This window comes from Myxocyprinus asiaticus, chromosome 22 (genome assembly GCF_019703515.2).
Source record: "Myxocyprinus asiaticus isolate MX2 ecotype Aquarium Trade chromosome 22, UBuf_Myxa_2, whole genome shotgun sequence".
Lineage (NCBI taxonomy): Eukaryota > Metazoa > Chordata > Actinopteri > Cypriniformes > Catostomidae > Myxocyprinus > Myxocyprinus asiaticus.
Genome location: NC_059365.1, coordinates 20,565,973 through 20,584,054, shown reverse-complemented (window position 1 = coordinate 20,584,054; position 18,082 = coordinate 20,565,973). Strand labels below are relative to the sequence as shown.

The window sequence follows — 18,082 nt, the reverse complement described above, 5'->3', positions numbered from 1 at the left end:
AAGACTAAAGTGCACTTACACAAGATTGCATAAGTGCAGTAAAGGTTGCATAAAGTGAGCATCACCTCCAACCGTTCAACGTGATATAAAAGTGACAATAAGAATGGTTAAATCACATGACACATACAACTGTTCCCTAGTTATACATAAGCAGAGCCCAGTTACGGGTAAGATGTGTGACAATAACTGATACTACAATAGAAATGTGGTCGTTCACCATCGTTATTAAGTTATGCCTCACCGCTACACTAGAATATTCTATAAAGTCTGGCTCAAGCTAAAGCTTGGGAAGGAAAATGGAAAAATGTAGAGTGGGGTCAAATGTGTCTTTTTATGTTTACTTCTTATGATAAAATAAAAAAGCACAGCAATCCATACATTAAAATGAAAAGATCAATTGATCTCTTTTTATACATACAATTTTATTAAAATGACTGTCTGTTTGCTGACTGCCTATGCAGAGTTTTTGTAACAACGCTGAAGGACTGGCATGTCTTGAATAACAACAAAAACATACAAAAATTCCTTAGACAGCTCAAGTCATTTCATCAATAATACTGCACATTGCAGCATCCTTATCCCACACTTTGTCCCACTTAGAGGGCATATTTTTGTCCGTTTGTGCAACCATGCAGCTTACTCCTGCCTCATCTACATCCATAGGCTCGGTTTTCAGTCTAGAAATTCCAACTGAGCATGCAGCCTCCCCTGCGCTGGAGCTGTTTGGTTGTGGCAAATCATCAGGCAATGAAGCAAGACACCCCTGGATCATCTCCACCACTCTCTCCAGGTGCTTCTGGAAACGCTCCGCGGTCTCTAGCCTCTGTCTCTTCTGAACCTCCATCATGACGCGAAGCGTCTCCCTGGCTTGGTGGGGTCGGTACTCATTTATGAGGTGATGCATGTGGACAAAAAGGAGTTTCATGTCCTCCAGCTTCTCCTCTCGCTTAATGCTGCCTGGGCTTTTGATAAGGATGTCCAGAAGGTCAAGAAAGTTAACCAGGATGGACATGTTTAGCTTCTTCAGCTCTCTCTTGTGGTCAAACTTTAAAGGGTGGAGGCGCTCAATGCCCTGGCTCTCCAAGGGCCGAATAATGAGGTCATCACATTGGAAATGATTACCAAACATCATGTAACTGTCTCGAATAGGGGGAGGGGGTTTGGGGGCCAGTCCTTTTCGCACATTCTCATCCGTGTACTCCTTGATGTACTGCATGGGAGGTGGGGGAAGAGCACTGACCTGCTGTGGCTCCCCCATCGTGTATATCTAGTGAACATGAAAGGGGATAAAATGTAAATATTTTTATTAGATACAGCAGTGGCATATCTTATTAATGTTAATATTAATTTAATCGATGCCTAAAAACATTTACAATACGTTCTACAGAAAAATCGGTAGAACTTTACAATAAGGTTGTATTTGTTAACATTATTTATCTAAATTAGTTAACATTAACTAACAATAAACCATACTTACAGGACGTATTAATCTTGGTTAATGTTAATTTTAAGATATAGGGTACAACATCAAATGTCACTTTTGATTTTATTTTCTCCCAAAGCACTAAACATTCCTTAATACCTGTTTGTCACTATTAATCCACGATCCATGAAATTATTGTACGCAATGTCTAAAGTTTGAATTTGAGGTAAGATTATCTCATATTTAATAATTTTTAAAATGTTGAAAAATGTATGTAACTAGTGTGAATCCCTAAAATTATCACATTTATTCTTAGAGAAAATACTTATTTGTCATTTTCAGTTTTGTTCAAGGTGATTAAATCAAAAGTTTTACAATAATGGTCCAATATGTGAAAGGATAGTATTTGGGGTAAAAAAAAAAAAATCATAGTCACCTGTCATAGTGACTAAAGGTCCCTATAAAACACATTCAAAACATTGATCCAATTACAATAGAGATTAATTTGTTTACAGAATACTTGAGATGTTATGAAATGACAAACGTGATTGAAATTAACAGAAAATGGTTTTCTGAAGTGGCCATTTTGAATAAGTACTATCTTAATTTCCTAATGTCTAAAAAGTTTGTTGACAAATTTTGCCCTATAACTATTGTCCCAATGTTAACACAATATCACTATAATCCCACTAGGGGCCTTTTACCCTTAGTGTGGAGTAAAAAGCTCCCTCGCCACCTTTAAAAAAAAATACAAATAAAAAAAAAAAAAATTTAATCAAAAACAATACATTTAATCAAAACAATCTTTTGTTATTTATTTTCACACAAATTATTTTCATAGACGAATTTCAATAAAAAGACCAGAAAAAAAGCAAATTTTCCTTAAGATGTGCCTTTAGCCCCATTGTACCCATCTAATACATTTTTAAAATAGTTTAAAAAAGATTTATATGTATATAAAAAACAAGCAAGCAAAAAAGATGTTAACATAATTGTGTATATACTGTATATAACAAATGTTAATGCATAACGAACGAACTATTCTATTTTTAAAATATATTAACCAAGATTAATAAATTATGTAAAAAAAAAAAAATTATAATAATACATTGTTCATTGTTAGATCATAACATCTAATGTATTAACTAATGCTAATGTACATAACCGTATTGTAAAGTGTGCCCAACTAAACGAATTTGCTTTTAATAACGATTTGCTTTTCTAGCATATTTCATTGTAAATCAGATATAGTTGGGAAATACGTTTTCCATGCTGAGAATAATGTTAAAAATGTCTTATCAATAATGCAGGTTTATAATCAGTATACACAACCAAGCTAACTGCTACAGTTCACCAATTAAACTATACAAACGTTCACAAAGCATTCCTTACGTATCTCAACAAAATAATACATACCGAAACGGCTGCTTTTATTGATAGTAAGAACTGCCCGCTACATAATATCCGCTAGATAATTAATAAACATAGGAAAAGCGTTCTTGTATGTCTCGACCATAGACTGTATGGTCTCGACTACTTCAGGTCTATAGACGGAGCGACTGGATTGGTACACAGTGCACTAGCAACGATACATGTCATTGGCCGCAGATAGATGAGGCGGGTTCAACTTAAAAGCGTTTTGAATGATGCAACATTTTGATAAACGTTTGATCGGACATGAAAAAAAAAAAAATCAAACATGCTACCAGTATATATGTTGGAAAATGTTCTATTTTCTTGACGCATTTTCAGCTCTTTTAACCCACACAAAAATGACTAAAAACAAATAGTGTCGTTTTTATTTTGTGTAGCCACGCAGACGTTTACAGTAATTAAATCATTCTTTATATGACAGTTATTATGACACTAGCACGGTTGCCTTATTAATGTTTGTGGTTGGAGAATTGTTACCCTCTAATGTCTACTTTCCAAAATATGAACAGACTACTCAAGAGTTTTTGTAGTCTATTCTCTTTCCACTGTTTCCGCCAGGGAATTTACATTAAGCAGAAATGTTCAGATGAATCCCTCCAATTCACCTGATGACAATCAATTATTCACTATAATTATTAATAAATAATAATTATATAATATGTATTATTACAAGTTATCATATATGGCATTGTGTATGTGTGTGTGTGTGTGTGTGTGTGTGTGTGTGTGTGTGTGTGTGTGTGTGTGAGAGAGAGAGAGAGAGAGTGTGTGTGTGTGTGTGTGTGAGAGAGAGAGAGAGAGAGAGAGAGAGAGAGTGTGTGTGTGTGAGAGAGAGAGAGTGAGAGAGAGAGAGAGAGAGAGAGAGAGTGTGTGTGTGTGAGAGAGAGAGTGAGAGAGAGTGTGTGTGTGTGTGAGAGAGAGAGAGTGAGAGAGAGAGAGAGAGAGAGAGAGAGAGAGTGTGTGTGTGTGTGAGAGAGAGAGAGAGAGAGAGTGTGTGTGTGTGTGTGAGAGAGAGAGAGAGAGAGAGTGTGTGTGTGTGTGAGAGAGAGAGAGTGAGAGAGAGAGAGAGAGAGAGAGAGAGAGAGAGAGTGTGTGTGTGTGAGAGAGAGAGTGAGAGAGTGAGAGAGAGAGAGAGAGAGAGAGAGAGAGTGTGTGTGTGTGAGAGAGAGAGAGAGAGAGAGAGAGAGAGTGTGTGTTTGTGCGTTGGTGATTGCTTGAGAGTTTCTTGTGCAGCCTACCTCAGGAAGTGGTTTACCCTGAGTATCTACTCCGGAAACCTATGCTTTATACATCAGTATGAATTCTACCTGTGTATAGCTAGTGATTGCCAAACATTACGAGCTTTGCCATGAGTCAACCTTCCATGTGGTAGATAAATAGCTAAATTTCACCATGTACCCAAGGGTCATCTTGAAGGAAACCTTGTACAAGAAATCACAGCAGAAGAGAAGAACTTCACCATGCAATTACAAAGAGAGAATTTTCATGTTAAATACACAGGATCTGACATACTTCGAACATCGCCCTAGGGTAGGTATTCACACCTTCTGGTGACATTACTGTCAAGATTTGCTTATGCATTATATGCAGAAATGCTGTAAGTAAATAGAATAACCTACCTGTGATGTACCAATAGAATGCAACAGAATAACATGTCATGCCTTTTTTATATTACTTTAGAAAAGGCCAACTCAGAAAGGTTGCATTGAGCTATCGCACATCAAGTGTGTGGAGATTGTACGAAGTGATGCTCCCATACCATGTGATTACAAGTACCCTTTCCAGGTGAGAATGAAGTGATGTTTGTCGAACGTCTTTGTCGGGCAAAAAGAGTGCATATAGAAGACAGTCTGTAAATATTGTGAACATAATGCTATCAACGATTCTCATGATAGTCTTGTGACTAACAAATATACCAATGAACTTTCTATTTGTTTGATTTTTGCTTACATTACGCATACATTTTATTGGTTTGTTTATTTGTTTGTTAATGTTTGTGACAGATCGCCCATGACAGCTACTACCTTTACGTCTTTGCTCCAGACAATGACTGCAGGTTAAAATGGGTCAGAGCTTTGAAAGAAGGTGAACAGCTGTTACAAAATGCTATACACATCCTAAAGAAAACAGAAAAGTGAAACATGAAGAAAAAAAAATAGAAAAGAAAAACACATTCTTATTTTTTGTGTAAAGTTGTGGACTGTGGAGAGAATGTATTATCTTTTTTCATCAATACTTCAATATTAAAAATGTAAATACTTTTATCTTTTGTCTCATTTCTTTATTATATCAAGCGACACAATGTAACAACTTGTTTATGAAGTATCATCCTAATTTCTGGGGAGAAGGGAAATGGAGATGTTGTCATCAGACAGATAAGCTGGCAACGGGATGCAGTGAATATTATCCCAATGGAGGTGCAAACTCTCTTACTTTTGCTGGAAATAAAACAGCTGCTCCCAGAGCTGCAAAAGTCAATTTCCATCATTGTCATAAGTTTATAAGATGTTGCATTTTGTCTTACAGCCAAACCTCTTCCGCCAACTCCAGATCCAAAGGTATGTCATTCAGTGTCTCTCACTGGTTTCTAATTTTAATGCTTATGTACAGGGTTCCCACAGCTGTAGTAAACCCTGGAAATATCTGCAAATTGTGATTTCCAGGCCTGGAAAAGACCTGAAAGTGAATAAAACCTTAAAATGTCATGGAAATTTCTATAGTGAATATATATATATATATATATATATATATATATATATATAGTTATGCTCAGCTCTAAATTGATTATAGACTTGATAAATGTTTTATTTAGCTTTAAATGTCAAATTTTCCATCTTCAAATCTTTGTTTTGTTTTGGCTGTTAGAACAGTATAATCAAGATGGTTTTTGGATGAGATGCTTTTAATTGAGCTGTCTGTGTTTTACCTCTAGTGCCGATTTTTAGATTTAGAGGAGAGAATTGTTGTGGCTTTAAGAAATTTCCACCCTGAAGAAGATACAGACCTTCCACTGCACAAAGATGAAGAGTATGTTGTCGTTGACAGTTCAGAACCAAACTGGTGGACTGTGAGAGACAAAAATGGGTAAATATAAATAATTATAATAATAATAATTCGTAATCTTTTAAGTTTGATTTAGGTAATGCCCTCCAATGTGAAATCAAAAGTGACAACACGGATACAATATTTCTCATTGCCAAAGGAGATCATTAAACAAAATACATGCCACACCCTTTCAACCCACCTTCATGAATGTCAGGCTTCAAGACTCATTATATAAATAGATATATAATCTGAAGTACAATTATATATGATTTTGTGATGTTTTTTCTTATAGTCCTAAAAGCAAAAACAAATCAGTGTTACATTAATTTGATTTACAAATTAACTGTACAGGTGGACTAGTACAGTCTGCAGGTTATCCTCAAAAACAACAATAAAAAATATCCATTGCAAAAATACTCCTAAGTCTTGAAAAAATACAATACGGTTAATTTTTAAACATGTTAAATTAATTACAAGTAAATGTAATGTACTATAGCATAATTGCCTGGAATATCATAATGTGTTCATTGTATTTGATCGTTTACAAATTTGAGCAGGTCTGCACTGTTTAAAAAGTTTAAGATCATAAGGGTAGAGACAACTATCAAGGGGTGAGAATTAAATAATGGAAGTGGTAAAAACCATGATGTGCTTTGTTGGTTCGTGTATATCCTCTAATCGGCAAGATCTCCATAAAATGCTTTGCTTGAAATTAGGTGTAATCTTGTCCATTATTATGTTGATGTTGTAGTATTTAGCATGAAACAATGAAAACTGTCCTTTCAAAATGATTTGCACGAGTATTTTATTTCAGTGAAATTTGGTAGTTTATATAACAAATCAACATGTTGCTATGATACTAAAACACCCATAAAATTAAAACATTAAAAAACGTCTGTATGACTATGACTATTATTAAGTCTGTAGCGGATTCTGGTATAGGCGACATAGGCAGGCGCAGTAGCGGTTTTAACCACCACGCAACCACGTGGGGCACCGGACGTCTGGCGGGGGGGCTCCGCAAAAAAATGCTTGAGGGGTTCATGCGCAAATACGCTGTTGTCAGCGCTCTTCTGCTCTAGTGTGCTGAGGGGCTGCTGTACCTTGTATGTTTATTGTTACAATACGAACGTTGCCTACGATGCTTACATATTATACAGCCTCAGCATCAGAATATAAACTCCAGGTGAAAGTAAATTAAATAAGACAGGAATATATTACTATTGTATACAACAAATCCTCAAAGTAATAATTATACTGTATCATATTATAACGACAAACCGGACAACAATAAATAATGGTTGGGTTATAATATTAATAAATAACAACTGAATTCCAAAATGTTACTGGGTGAAGTAGTAGGTTTTGCACACACACACACACACACACACATTTAAAAAAAAAAAAAAAAAAAAAAAAAATTATATATATATATATATATATATATATATATATATATATATATATATATATATATGTAGGTAAATATATATTTGTTGTTTTTTTATCACTGTATTATGGAAAAACTGGAAAACATACAGCTACAATGGTTGAAGGGTGAATTTAAAATTATGATTTAAAATACATTTTATGTAATTTTTTTAAGCAAACATTTTCGTTGCTTGGGGCCTCAGAAATCGTAAAAGTGCTCCTGGGCAGGCGCCTAGGGCGGTAAAGCTCTCTGGGGCGGCACACAGGGTAGGCTACCTGCCAGGCCGCCCCGAACAGAGCTCGCAAAATCGCGATGGGAGAAAGGTACCCAGAATTGTGCCGCCCCACCCCTGGCTCGCAAGATCGCGATGTGAGAAAGGTGCCCCAAATTGTGCCACCCCGCCCCCGCACAGAGCTCGCAAGATCGCAATGGGAGATAAGTGCACCAAATCGTGTCACCCTGCCCCCAGCTTGCAAGATCGCGATGGGAGAAAGGTGCCAGGACTCAGCCTTAAAGGCTCTATGGTTAGGAATATGGATGTTCATAATGTATTCTTACATTATGAACAAACATATGGTAACCATGATAAACAGTAGGCCTATAGGTAGGCTTCACCACGACACAGGATCTGCTCAGTAGTTTTGAGAAAATAAGTATCAACCATGTGATTGCTGGGCAGATTTGACAAAGTCAATAATGATTTTGCATCAATGAAAACTAGGAGGGGAGTGTTATATTTTAAATGAGGAATTATGTGTAATAGCACAAGCAGCAATCTGTAAGTATCCTGCCATTTTCTTTATTTATTGACTGTAATTTAATTGTGCAATTTAAGTTATATAGATAGATAGATAGATAGATAGATAGATAGATAGATAGATACAGGGTTGAGAGGGTTACTTTTGAAATGTATTCCACTACAGATTACAGAATACATGCTGTATAATGTAATTTGTAACGTATTCCATTAGATTACTCAAGGTCAGTAACGGATTCTAAATACTTTAGATTACTTCTTCAGCACTGGTAGATTTTTTTCACTTGTTTTGACTATAAAAACTCTGCCAGTACAGTAAGACAAAATACATGTTAAAAATACATTCTCTGAAAAACCTAAATATCTTATGCAGTGTTGTTTCTAAAACAAGATTAATCAAATTGTTCTTGTTTTAAGGATTTGTAGATATTTTTTACAGGAAAACAATACAAAAATTATCATCAAGAATAAGATTTTTACCCTAATATCAAAGGTCTTACTAGAAAAATAGAAATTATGATCTAATGTGAATTTTCTTGATAAAAAAAAATATGATCGTGCCTGGTAACGTGCATGTAAAATGGCTAGAAATAGCATTTTAGCTTAGCGTAAAGCTGACAATTTACACAAGGTTTATTTCAATTTCTTCTGCTCCAAACTTACTTAAAACGTACTTCTCTGTCTGCTCGTATGAATGTAACACATCATAAGAAAATGTTTCACCGCTGTTCAAATGCACTTTGGATCGCATCATTTATATGTATAAATGTTTTCCATCTGAAAGGACTAAATATTAAATGAAACATATGACAATAAAATGTAAAGTAATCTCTTCAGTAATCAAAATACTTTTTGAATGTAACTGTATTCTAATTACCAATGATTTGAATTGTAACTGAATTGGAATACAGTTACTTATATTTTGTATTTTAAATACGTAATCCCGTTACATGTATTCCGTTACTCCCCAACACTGTATATATATATATATATATACAGTATATGTTTTTGACCAAAAATACAAGCAAATATCTGATTTTCTTGTTCTGTCTCTCTTCTATTACAGAAATGTTGGATCAGTGCCTTGCATATACGTTGCAGAAAAAATTTCAAACGACATTGAGAAATTTGAGTACGTTTTGTACCGTTTATTTTAGAATTACACACGTTACTGTACATGCATGTTCACTCTGTAATGTTTTCTGTTTTTTCTAATGCTTTGTTCTTTTATAGATGGTACAATAAGGACATGACCCGGACAGAGGCAGAGGAGTTACTAATGAGAGAGGTAAAGCAACACTAACGGCAATCAAATATACTGTATCGTATCAATGTTTAGAATGTTTCCATGTCAAGAAGTCAGATAACCATAAAAGTTAGCAGTGTTAATGTTGCATTTTCAGTATGAGAAAAAACAAACACTTAGTCAAAATCTGTACGTCATTTCAGTACATTTTCACTGTTTTGGGCTTTGCATAAAGTTGGGGGTCTCTGCAAGCCTGCTAGAGCAACATCTGCAGACTGTGCAGGCAAACTGTACAGAGTTCAAACAGAAATCCACAGCCCTTAGAATGTGGCTGCTGCGTTTCCTGTCATGTCTGTCGTACATGTTATGTTTTAAATATGAGAGGAGATCTCAGACATGTATGTGAAGTGTGAGTCAGGTCAACATGTCACCTTTAGTACCCATTATCAGCAACTGGCATGAACTCTGTCTCTGCAACAGAGCCATTACTGCCCCTCAGACAACAAGTGCCATACAGATGCATTTATCTTTATGCCTTTCTGTTGAATTGAAATAAGAAATGAATATTATTCATATTCGATTTTAACACAAAAAATATAAATATTAATATGAACCATACAAATTTATGGTTAACATCAGAATGTCTTATTAATAGAACAAGGATGGAGGCTTTATGGTTCGTGACTCGAGACATGCTGGAGTCTACACAGTGTCGATATTTACCAGAGCTTCATGGTAAATAATTCAACAATATAATAAATAATACAATGACTTTCATTACCACAAATACTGTATCTTCCCAATTTATCCAAATGATCTCTTTTAATATTATCTTACATTGGTGCACTGACTATTTTGATGAACTTTACTTACAGTATCTACAGGTCAGATGGAGAAAAGTACCCCTTAGTAAAGCACTACCAGATAAAAGAGACAGAGGGTGAAAACATAAAGTATTACTTAGCTGAGAAATATGTGTTCTCCAGTATTCCTGAACTCATCCGTTATCACCAACACAATTCAGCAGGTATGGTTTAAAAAACATAGCCTACTACAACACCAATTCCAAAAAAGTTGGGACAGTATGAAAAATGTAAAAAAAAAAAAAAAAAAAAAAAAAAACAAAAGAGTGATTTGTAAATTATATTCACCCTTTGCTATATTGAAAGCACTACAACTACAGATTATATGATGTTTTAAAAAAAATAATAATAATTTTATGTACAGTAATTTAAAATCAGTTGATTGCAACTCTCTCTAAAAAAGTTGAGACAGGGGCAATTTAAGACTAATAACAATTTGACGAGTTGAAATAACAAGGCGATGTGAAACAGGAGATATTAAACAGTTGAGGCAATTGTGTCATAGTATATAAGGAGCCTCCAAAAACAGCCTAGTCCTTCAAGAGCAAGGATCGTTCAAGTCTTGTCAATTTGCCAAGAGATGCTTCAGCAAATAATCCAGCACTTTGAGAACAATGTTCCCCAAAGACAAACTGGAAGGATTTTGGGCATTTCACCCTCTATAGTGCACAATATACAGTTGAAGTCAGAAGTTTACATACACTTAGGATGATGTCATTAAAACTCATTTTTTAACCACTCCACAGATTTCATATTAGCAAACTATAGTTTTGGCAAGTTGTTTAGGACTTTTAGATACTTTGTGCATGACACAAGTAATTTTTCCAACAATTGTTTACAGACAGATTGTTTCACTTTTAATTGACTATATCACAATTCCAGTGGGTCAGAAGTTTACATACACTAAGTTAACTGTGCCTTTAAGCAACTTGTAAAATTCCAGAAAATTATGTCAGGCCTAATTTAGCTTCTGATAGGCTAATTGGAGTCAATTGGAGGTGTACCTGTGGATTTATTTTAAGGCTTACCTTTAAACTCAGTGCCTCTTTGACATCATGGGAAAATCAAAAGAAATCAGCCAAGACCTAAGAAAAAAAATGGTGGACCTCCACAAGTTTGGTTCATCCTTGGGAGCAATTTCCAAATGCCTGAAGGTACCACGTTCATCTGTACAAACAATAGTACACAAGTATAAACACCATGGGACCATGCAGCCATCATACCAATCAGGAAGGAGACGCATTCTGTCTCCAAGTGATGAACGTAGTTTGGTGCGAAAAGTGCAAATCAACCCAAGAACAACAGCAAAGGACCTTGTGAAGATGATGGAGGAAACAGGTAGACAAGTGTCTATATCCACAGTAAAACGAGACATATATCGGCATAACCTGAAAGGCTGCTCTGCAAAGAAGAAGCCACTGCTCCAAAACCACCATAAAAAAGCCAGACTACAGTTTGCAAGTGCACATGGGGACAAAGATCTTACTTTTTGGAGAAATGTCCTCTGGTCTAATGAAACAAAAATTGGACTGTTTTGCCATAAAAGGGTGAGGCTTGCAAGCCAAAGAACACCATTCCAACCGTGAAGCATGGGAGTGTCAGCATCATGTTGTGGGGGTGCTTTGCTGCAGGAGGGACTGGTGCACTTCACAAAATAGATGGCATCATGAGGAAGGAAAATTATGTGGATATATTGAAGCAACATCTCAAGACACCAGCCAGGAAGTTAAAGCTCGGTCACAAATGGGTCTTCCAAATGGACAATGACCCCAAGCATACCTCCAAAGTTGTGGCAAAATGGCTTAAGGACAACAAAGTCAAGGTATTGGAGTGGCCATCACAAAGCCCTGACGTCAATATGATAGAAAATTTGTTGGCAGAACTGAAAAAGCGTGTGCAAGCAAGGAGGCCTACAAACCTGACTCAGTTTAACCAGTTCTGTCTGGAGGAATGGGCCAAATGTCCAGAAACTTGTGGAAGGCTATCTCAAATGTTTAACCCAAGTTAAACAATTTAAAGGCAATGCTACCATGTAAAAACAAAGTGTATGTAAACATTCGACCCACTGGGAATGTGATGAAAGAAATAAAAGCTGAAATAAATCATTCTCTCTACTATTATTCTGACTTAAAATAAAGTAGTGATCCTAACTGACCTAAGACAGGGAATGTTTTCTACGATTAAATATCAGGAATTGTGAAAAACTGAGTTTAAATGTATTTGGCTAAGGTGTATGTAAACTTCTGACTTCAACTGTAGTTAAAAGATTCAAGGAATTTGGTCAAATCTTGGTGCATAAAGGGAAAGACGAAAGCCACATCTGAATGCGTGTGATCTCTGATCCCTCGGACATCACTGTCTCAAAAAACATCATTCATCTGTAATGGATATCATGAATATGGGATTGGAATAACTTTAGTAATCCTTTGTTAGTCAACACCACTCACCGCTGCATCCACAGATGCTACTTAAGACTTTACTATGCAAAGCAGAAGCCCAACATCAACACTGCCCAGAAGCGCTGCCAACTTCTCTGGGCTCGGTCTCATCTTAGATGGAAAGTAGAACAGTGGAACTGTGTTTTTGGTCTGAAGAGTCCACATTTCAAATAGTGTTATCCGGTCCAAAGAGGAAAAGGACCATCCAAGCTGTTATTTGCGTCAAGTCCAAAGGCCAGTGTCTGTATGGGCCAGGGGTGTGTCAGTGCCCATGGCATGGGTAACTCGCACATCTGTGAGAACACCATGAATGCAGACAGATATGTAAAGATTTTGGAGCAACATATACTGCCATCCAGCACCGTCTTTTCCAGGGACGTCCCTGCATTTTCCAGCAGGACAACTTCAAACCATATACTTCCTGGATTACAAGCGCATGGCTGTGTAAGCAGAAAGTTTGGGTGCTAGACTAGCCTGCCTGCAGTCCTGACCTGTCTCCAATTGAGAATGTGTGGTGCATTATGAAGCACACCAGATGGCAATGAAGACCCGATACAATTGTGCAGCTAAAGACCTACATAATGGATGAATGGGGAAAAATTCCACTTTCTAAACGTAACAAACTTGTGTCTTCAGTGCCCAAATTATTATTAGAACAAATGGTGATGTTTCACAGTGGTAAACACTCGATTGTCCCAACGTTTTTGGAGCGTGTTGCAATCATCTGATTTGAAATTACTGTACATAAAAAATAAAAATAAAAGTAGGAAATTCACAGGTTAAAACATTATATAATGTGTAGCTGTAGAGCTTTCAATATAGCAAAGGGTGAATATAATTTACAAATCACTCATTTTTGTTTTTATTTGCATTTTTCCTACTGTCCCAACTTTTTCGGAATTTGGGTTGTACATTAAGAGTTACACTTAGAGAATATTACAGGTTCAATACAAGTTAAGCTCAATCAACAGCATTTTTGGACATAATGTTGATTACCACAAAAAATGATTTCGATTCGTCCATCCTTTTCTTTAAAAAACACAAAAATTGGGGGCCTGGGTAGGTCAGCAAGTATTGACGCTGACTACCACCCCTGGAGTCGTGAGTTCAAATCCAGGGTGTGCTGAGTGACTCCAGCCAGGTCTCCTAAGCAACCAAATTGGCCCGGTTGCTAGGGAGGGTAGAGTCACATGGTGTAACCTCCTCGTGGTCGCGATTAGGGGTTCTCGCTCTCAATGGGGCGCGTGGTAAGTTGTGCGTGGATCGCGGAGAGTAGCATGAGCCTCCACATGCTGTGAGTTTCCGCGGTGTCATGCACAGCGAGCCACATGATACGATGCGCGGATTGACTATCTCAGAAGTGGAGGCAACTGAGACTTGTAACCGCGCCACCACGAGGACATTGTAAGTAGTGGGAATTGGGCATTCCAAATTGGGGAGAAAAGGGGCTAAAAATTAATTAATTAATTAATTAATTTTAAGTTGCAGTGAGGCACTTACAATGGAAGTGAATGAGGACAATTTTTGGAGGTTTTAAAGGCAGAAACGTGGAGCATATTATTTTATAAAAGCACTTACATTAATTATTCTGTTAAAACTTGTGTATTATTTGAGCTGTAAAGTTGTTTGTCATTTTTACAGTCATTATAGGGTCTTAGGGTTTGTTGACATTACATCATAATGGCAGCAAAGTTGTAAAATTGGCTATAAATGTACACAGAAAAGGTTAGTATGCGATTTTATCACACTAAAATCATGTTAACGCATATTGTTTATGTCTTGTGGCTATACTTTTAAAACAGTGAGTATTTTAACATTTACAGATTGGCCCCCATTCACTTCCATTGTAAGTGCCTCGCTGTTACCCAGATTCTTGCTTTATTTAAAGAAAAGGAGGAACAAGAGTAAAAAAATAAATTGTGGTAATCAGTATTGTGCCACAAATGCTGCTGACTGAGCTTAACTTGTATTGAACCTGGAATATTCCTTTAAGTTTGTATAAAATTTCCAACTCTAAACCACAGATTACTACATCAGAGTATTGTTTTTCTCCTGTGCCTATAATCGTGGCAGGTTTGATAACCAGGCTGAGGCACTGTGTCTCTAGAAATGTTCAAAACTCTTCAAGGATCAAAGAGCTGTCATCAGGTATTGTACTGTAGAAGTTAAACTTTAAAGATGTGTTTAATTACAGAATATGACCTATAGTTACAGTATCATTAAGTCTTTATAGGTATTACAGTAAATTTACATTTCATACTAATGTGTAAGATGTGCAATTGCTTGGTCAAAACTTTTCTATCTAACAGAGAAGTGGGAGATTCACCCAGATGAACTGATTTTAAGTGAGGAATTGGGCAGTGGACAGTTTGGCTTGGTTTGGAAAGGATACTGGCATGAGCAGCAGGTGGCAGTTAAGACTGTTCGTGAGGGTTTCATGTCAGAGGAGGAATTTAAAGAGGAGGCGCATATTATGATGTGAGTAACGTAAACTGTTTGTGATTCAAAGGACAAGGAAATGTTGAGAAATATTCAATCTCATAAGTTTAGCAACAAAGAATTTTATGGTTTTCCTCCCCAGGAAACTGTCCCACACTAAGCTGGTACAGTTGTATGGAGTGGTCACTCAGCGCTCACCAATGTATCTGGTATTTGAATTCATGGAAAATGGCTGCTTGACAGACTTCTTGCGTGACAAAAAAGGCTGTCTTTCCCAGGAGGTACTCCAAGGGATGTGCTTGGATGTAAGTGAGGGGATGGCCTACCTGGAGAGCTCCAACTTCATCCACAGAGACTTGGTAAGCATATATAAAGAGTCTATTTATCTTATTAAGTAGAATTTCTTGCTTTATTGGGATGAACTTTTGCGCATTTGTTCTAAAATTTTGCTCTTTAACAGGCTGCAAGAAACTGCCTCGTTTCTAATGATCATGTGGTGAAGATATCAGATTTTGGAATGACCAGGTGAATATAAGTGCCTCGGTATTGAAGAGACCCAAGTCACTGCTCTTTAAGGCCTCATGTTGTGTGCAATGGGACATTCTCACCTGTTTCTGCAGGTTTGTGCTAGATGACCAGTACACCAGTTCATATGGGACCAAATTTCCAGTCAGATGGTCCTCTCCGGAGGTTATAAGATTTGGGAAGTATAGCAGCAAGTCAGACGTGTGGTCATTTGGTGAGTCCATATTGATACATTGAGCTAATGTTAATAAAAGACTTGGAAAAAGCTAGCATAATGTTGCTGTGTTGTGCTGGTCGGGATGCTCAAACAAACAGAGCAATGTTTTGATTTTTTTAAATTACTTATTAGTAGTTGTGTCTGCATAAGCAGCTTATGCAGACACAACTACAAGTAAGTAATTTGTAGGTTGATTTCTCCCTGGATCCACTATCAAAACATTGCTCAGTTTGTTTGAGCGTTGAGCATTGAAAAATTTACATCAGCTTTAAATTAATCAACACTTATAAGGACCAACACATTCTAAAATTGATGTTACCCCTATGTACTGACTAATGTTCTATTTCCAGGTGTGTTCATGTGGGAGGTGTACAGTGAAGGACGTGTGCCCTATGATAACCGTAGCAATTCAGAGGTGGTGGAGGCCCTCAATGCAAAACTGCGTCTCCTTCTGAGACCCCGCCTCTGTCCACAGAGTGTGTATGATTTAATGCAGTGGAGCTGGAAAGAGGTGAGGGAGGAAACTGATCCACCTTGCAAACATAGGTCCACTATAACAAGAATCATAACACATCAAAACTACCCAAACACATAAGGTTTTCAGTATAGCAGATCATCTCAACAAATTAAATAGTAGCTGAATAATACAAAGTATGTAACGACATTACCCAAAAAGGGCGGGTTTACTGTTTTTCTCAAAGATACTTACAAGAACAGGGCCTATCAAGGAAGTTAGTTATGTTCTCGCCCTGCTTTAACGCGGTGCTGTTTGTGATACGTGTTAAGGAATAACTTCTTTGGGCATCCAAACGAAAGAAAACAGATACTTAGGTTAATTTCAACTAATAGTAGTATGGGGTTAAGATTAGCACTAAAAGCAGAATGGCTTTCCTGTGCAGCCATTACAATTCTTGATAAGGGGATTACCAAGTAAAATACCCCTGAACATTTCAAGACTTTAATAATCAGTTGAAACCAATGTGATATTTTACAGTTACTTTCATCTGTTTTCTCAAGTTTCTTTCTAGCCGTTTTAAATGGGGATTATTTTCATAATTAATGGTGTTATTTATTTAGAAAACCTTCCTGCTGTGTCTCTGCTTTTGTAATTCCTGACAGCAGATGGTTGTTTTGGTTCTAAACTGTTTATTAATTTATTTGCTTATGCGTCTTGTTACTGTCACTTCTGACACAGCAGCATAAACATGACAATATTTGTTTAACAGAAACCTGAGGATCGCCCCTCCTTTGCTCTGCTTCTACACAAACTGGCCTGCCTTCATCAAGATCCTTGATTCCGATCACACCATCACCTTTATCTAATGTTGAAATTATGAAAATATTGTATATTGTACAAATTGCATAGTGTATTTATTTGTAAATGTTATTTATTTCCCAGATTCCCTATTTTGTCATTTATTATTTCACATTATCAGTCACTGAATGGCATTTTTCCTGCTTCTGTACATGCACGACATCCCACACATTCTATATTTGTCCCTTAGGAGGCACAAATGAGTCATAAAAATGTCTCTTGCTTATTAGTGTAATGCTGTTACAATGTATTTAACAAAACATCGCATTTACTCATTTTTGGCACAAGGTTGTACACACAATAAACTCAATCACATTTACCTGCATGAAGTAAAAACACATATTACTCAAGCTGAATTGTTGATGTGATTTGATTAAAGTATTTCAAAGGTTTTTAATAAATGTGGATTTACTGTAAATGTCTACAGACTGTCTATTATAACTGGCATGCAGTTCTAGACACATCATGTGGACCTGCTGTTGCTGATTGGTGAATAGTAACAAATGCCTTCACTGGTTACTGTGACAACGGCACAGAATAGAAACACCTCAGCATGCCAATGTTCACTGTATATCCAGCTTGGGGCCATTTAGGCAAAGAAGTTCATATTTATTTCATCTGTTTCCAGAGGGAAAATTATCCTTTAAACTAATGCAGAGAAACGAGCAAACAATCTGCACAATCAGATGTTATATATAATAAATAAATACCTTAATACATTTCTGGAGTATATGGCTCTATATCTTTGTGTTCATGAATAAAATATATAAATCAACCACATTGGAGGAAAGTGCATTGTGATATAGTGCTTTGTCAGAAGAAGTACAGCAGTAAATGCACATTTCTTACCATGGATACCCACACAAATGTCCTAAAATCAATCCTGACCTAATCTTCTTGGTTTATAATCATACTATTTCTCCGTGACCCGAAAAATATTTAAACCGA

General features: G+C 36.5%; 2 protein-coding genes across 2 annotated transcripts; one reads left to right on the top strand and one right to left on the bottom strand.

Annotated features, from left to right (window-relative positions):
* Window positions 1–324: 324 nt before the first annotated feature.
* LOC127412884 (mediator of RNA polymerase II transcription subunit 7) lies at window positions 325–2,990 on the bottom strand. The gene is made up of 2 exons (XM_051649581.1): window positions 2,840–2,990; window positions 325–1,267 (listed from the first exon to the last, which is right to left on the bottom strand). The coding sequence occupies exon 2, from the start codon at window positions 1,256–1,258 to the stop codon at window positions 536–538; it is 723 nt and encodes a 240-aa protein (XP_051505541.1). The 5' UTR covers window positions 1,259–1,267; window positions 2,840–2,990; the 3' UTR covers window positions 325–535.
* A 1,173-nt stretch (window positions 2,991–4,163) lies between these two features.
* Window positions 4,164–17,795, top strand: LOC127412876 (tyrosine-protein kinase ITK/TSK-like). The gene is made up of 17 exons (XM_051649567.1): window positions 4,164–4,387; window positions 4,538–4,642; window positions 4,861–4,942; window positions 5,152–5,274; window positions 5,384–5,415; window positions 5,790–5,941; window positions 9,158–9,223; window positions 9,325–9,379; window positions 9,993–10,072; window positions 10,213–10,364; window positions 14,712–14,786; window positions 14,948–15,116; window positions 15,220–15,436; window positions 15,538–15,602; window positions 15,698–15,816; window positions 16,170–16,330; window positions 17,046–17,795. The coding sequence occupies exons 1-17, from the start codon at window positions 4,250–4,252 to the stop codon at window positions 17,112–17,114; spliced, it is 1,860 nt and encodes a 619-aa protein (XP_051505527.1). The 5' UTR covers window positions 4,164–4,249; the 3' UTR covers window positions 17,115–17,795.
* The last annotated feature ends 287 nt before the right edge of the window (window positions 17,796–18,082 follow it).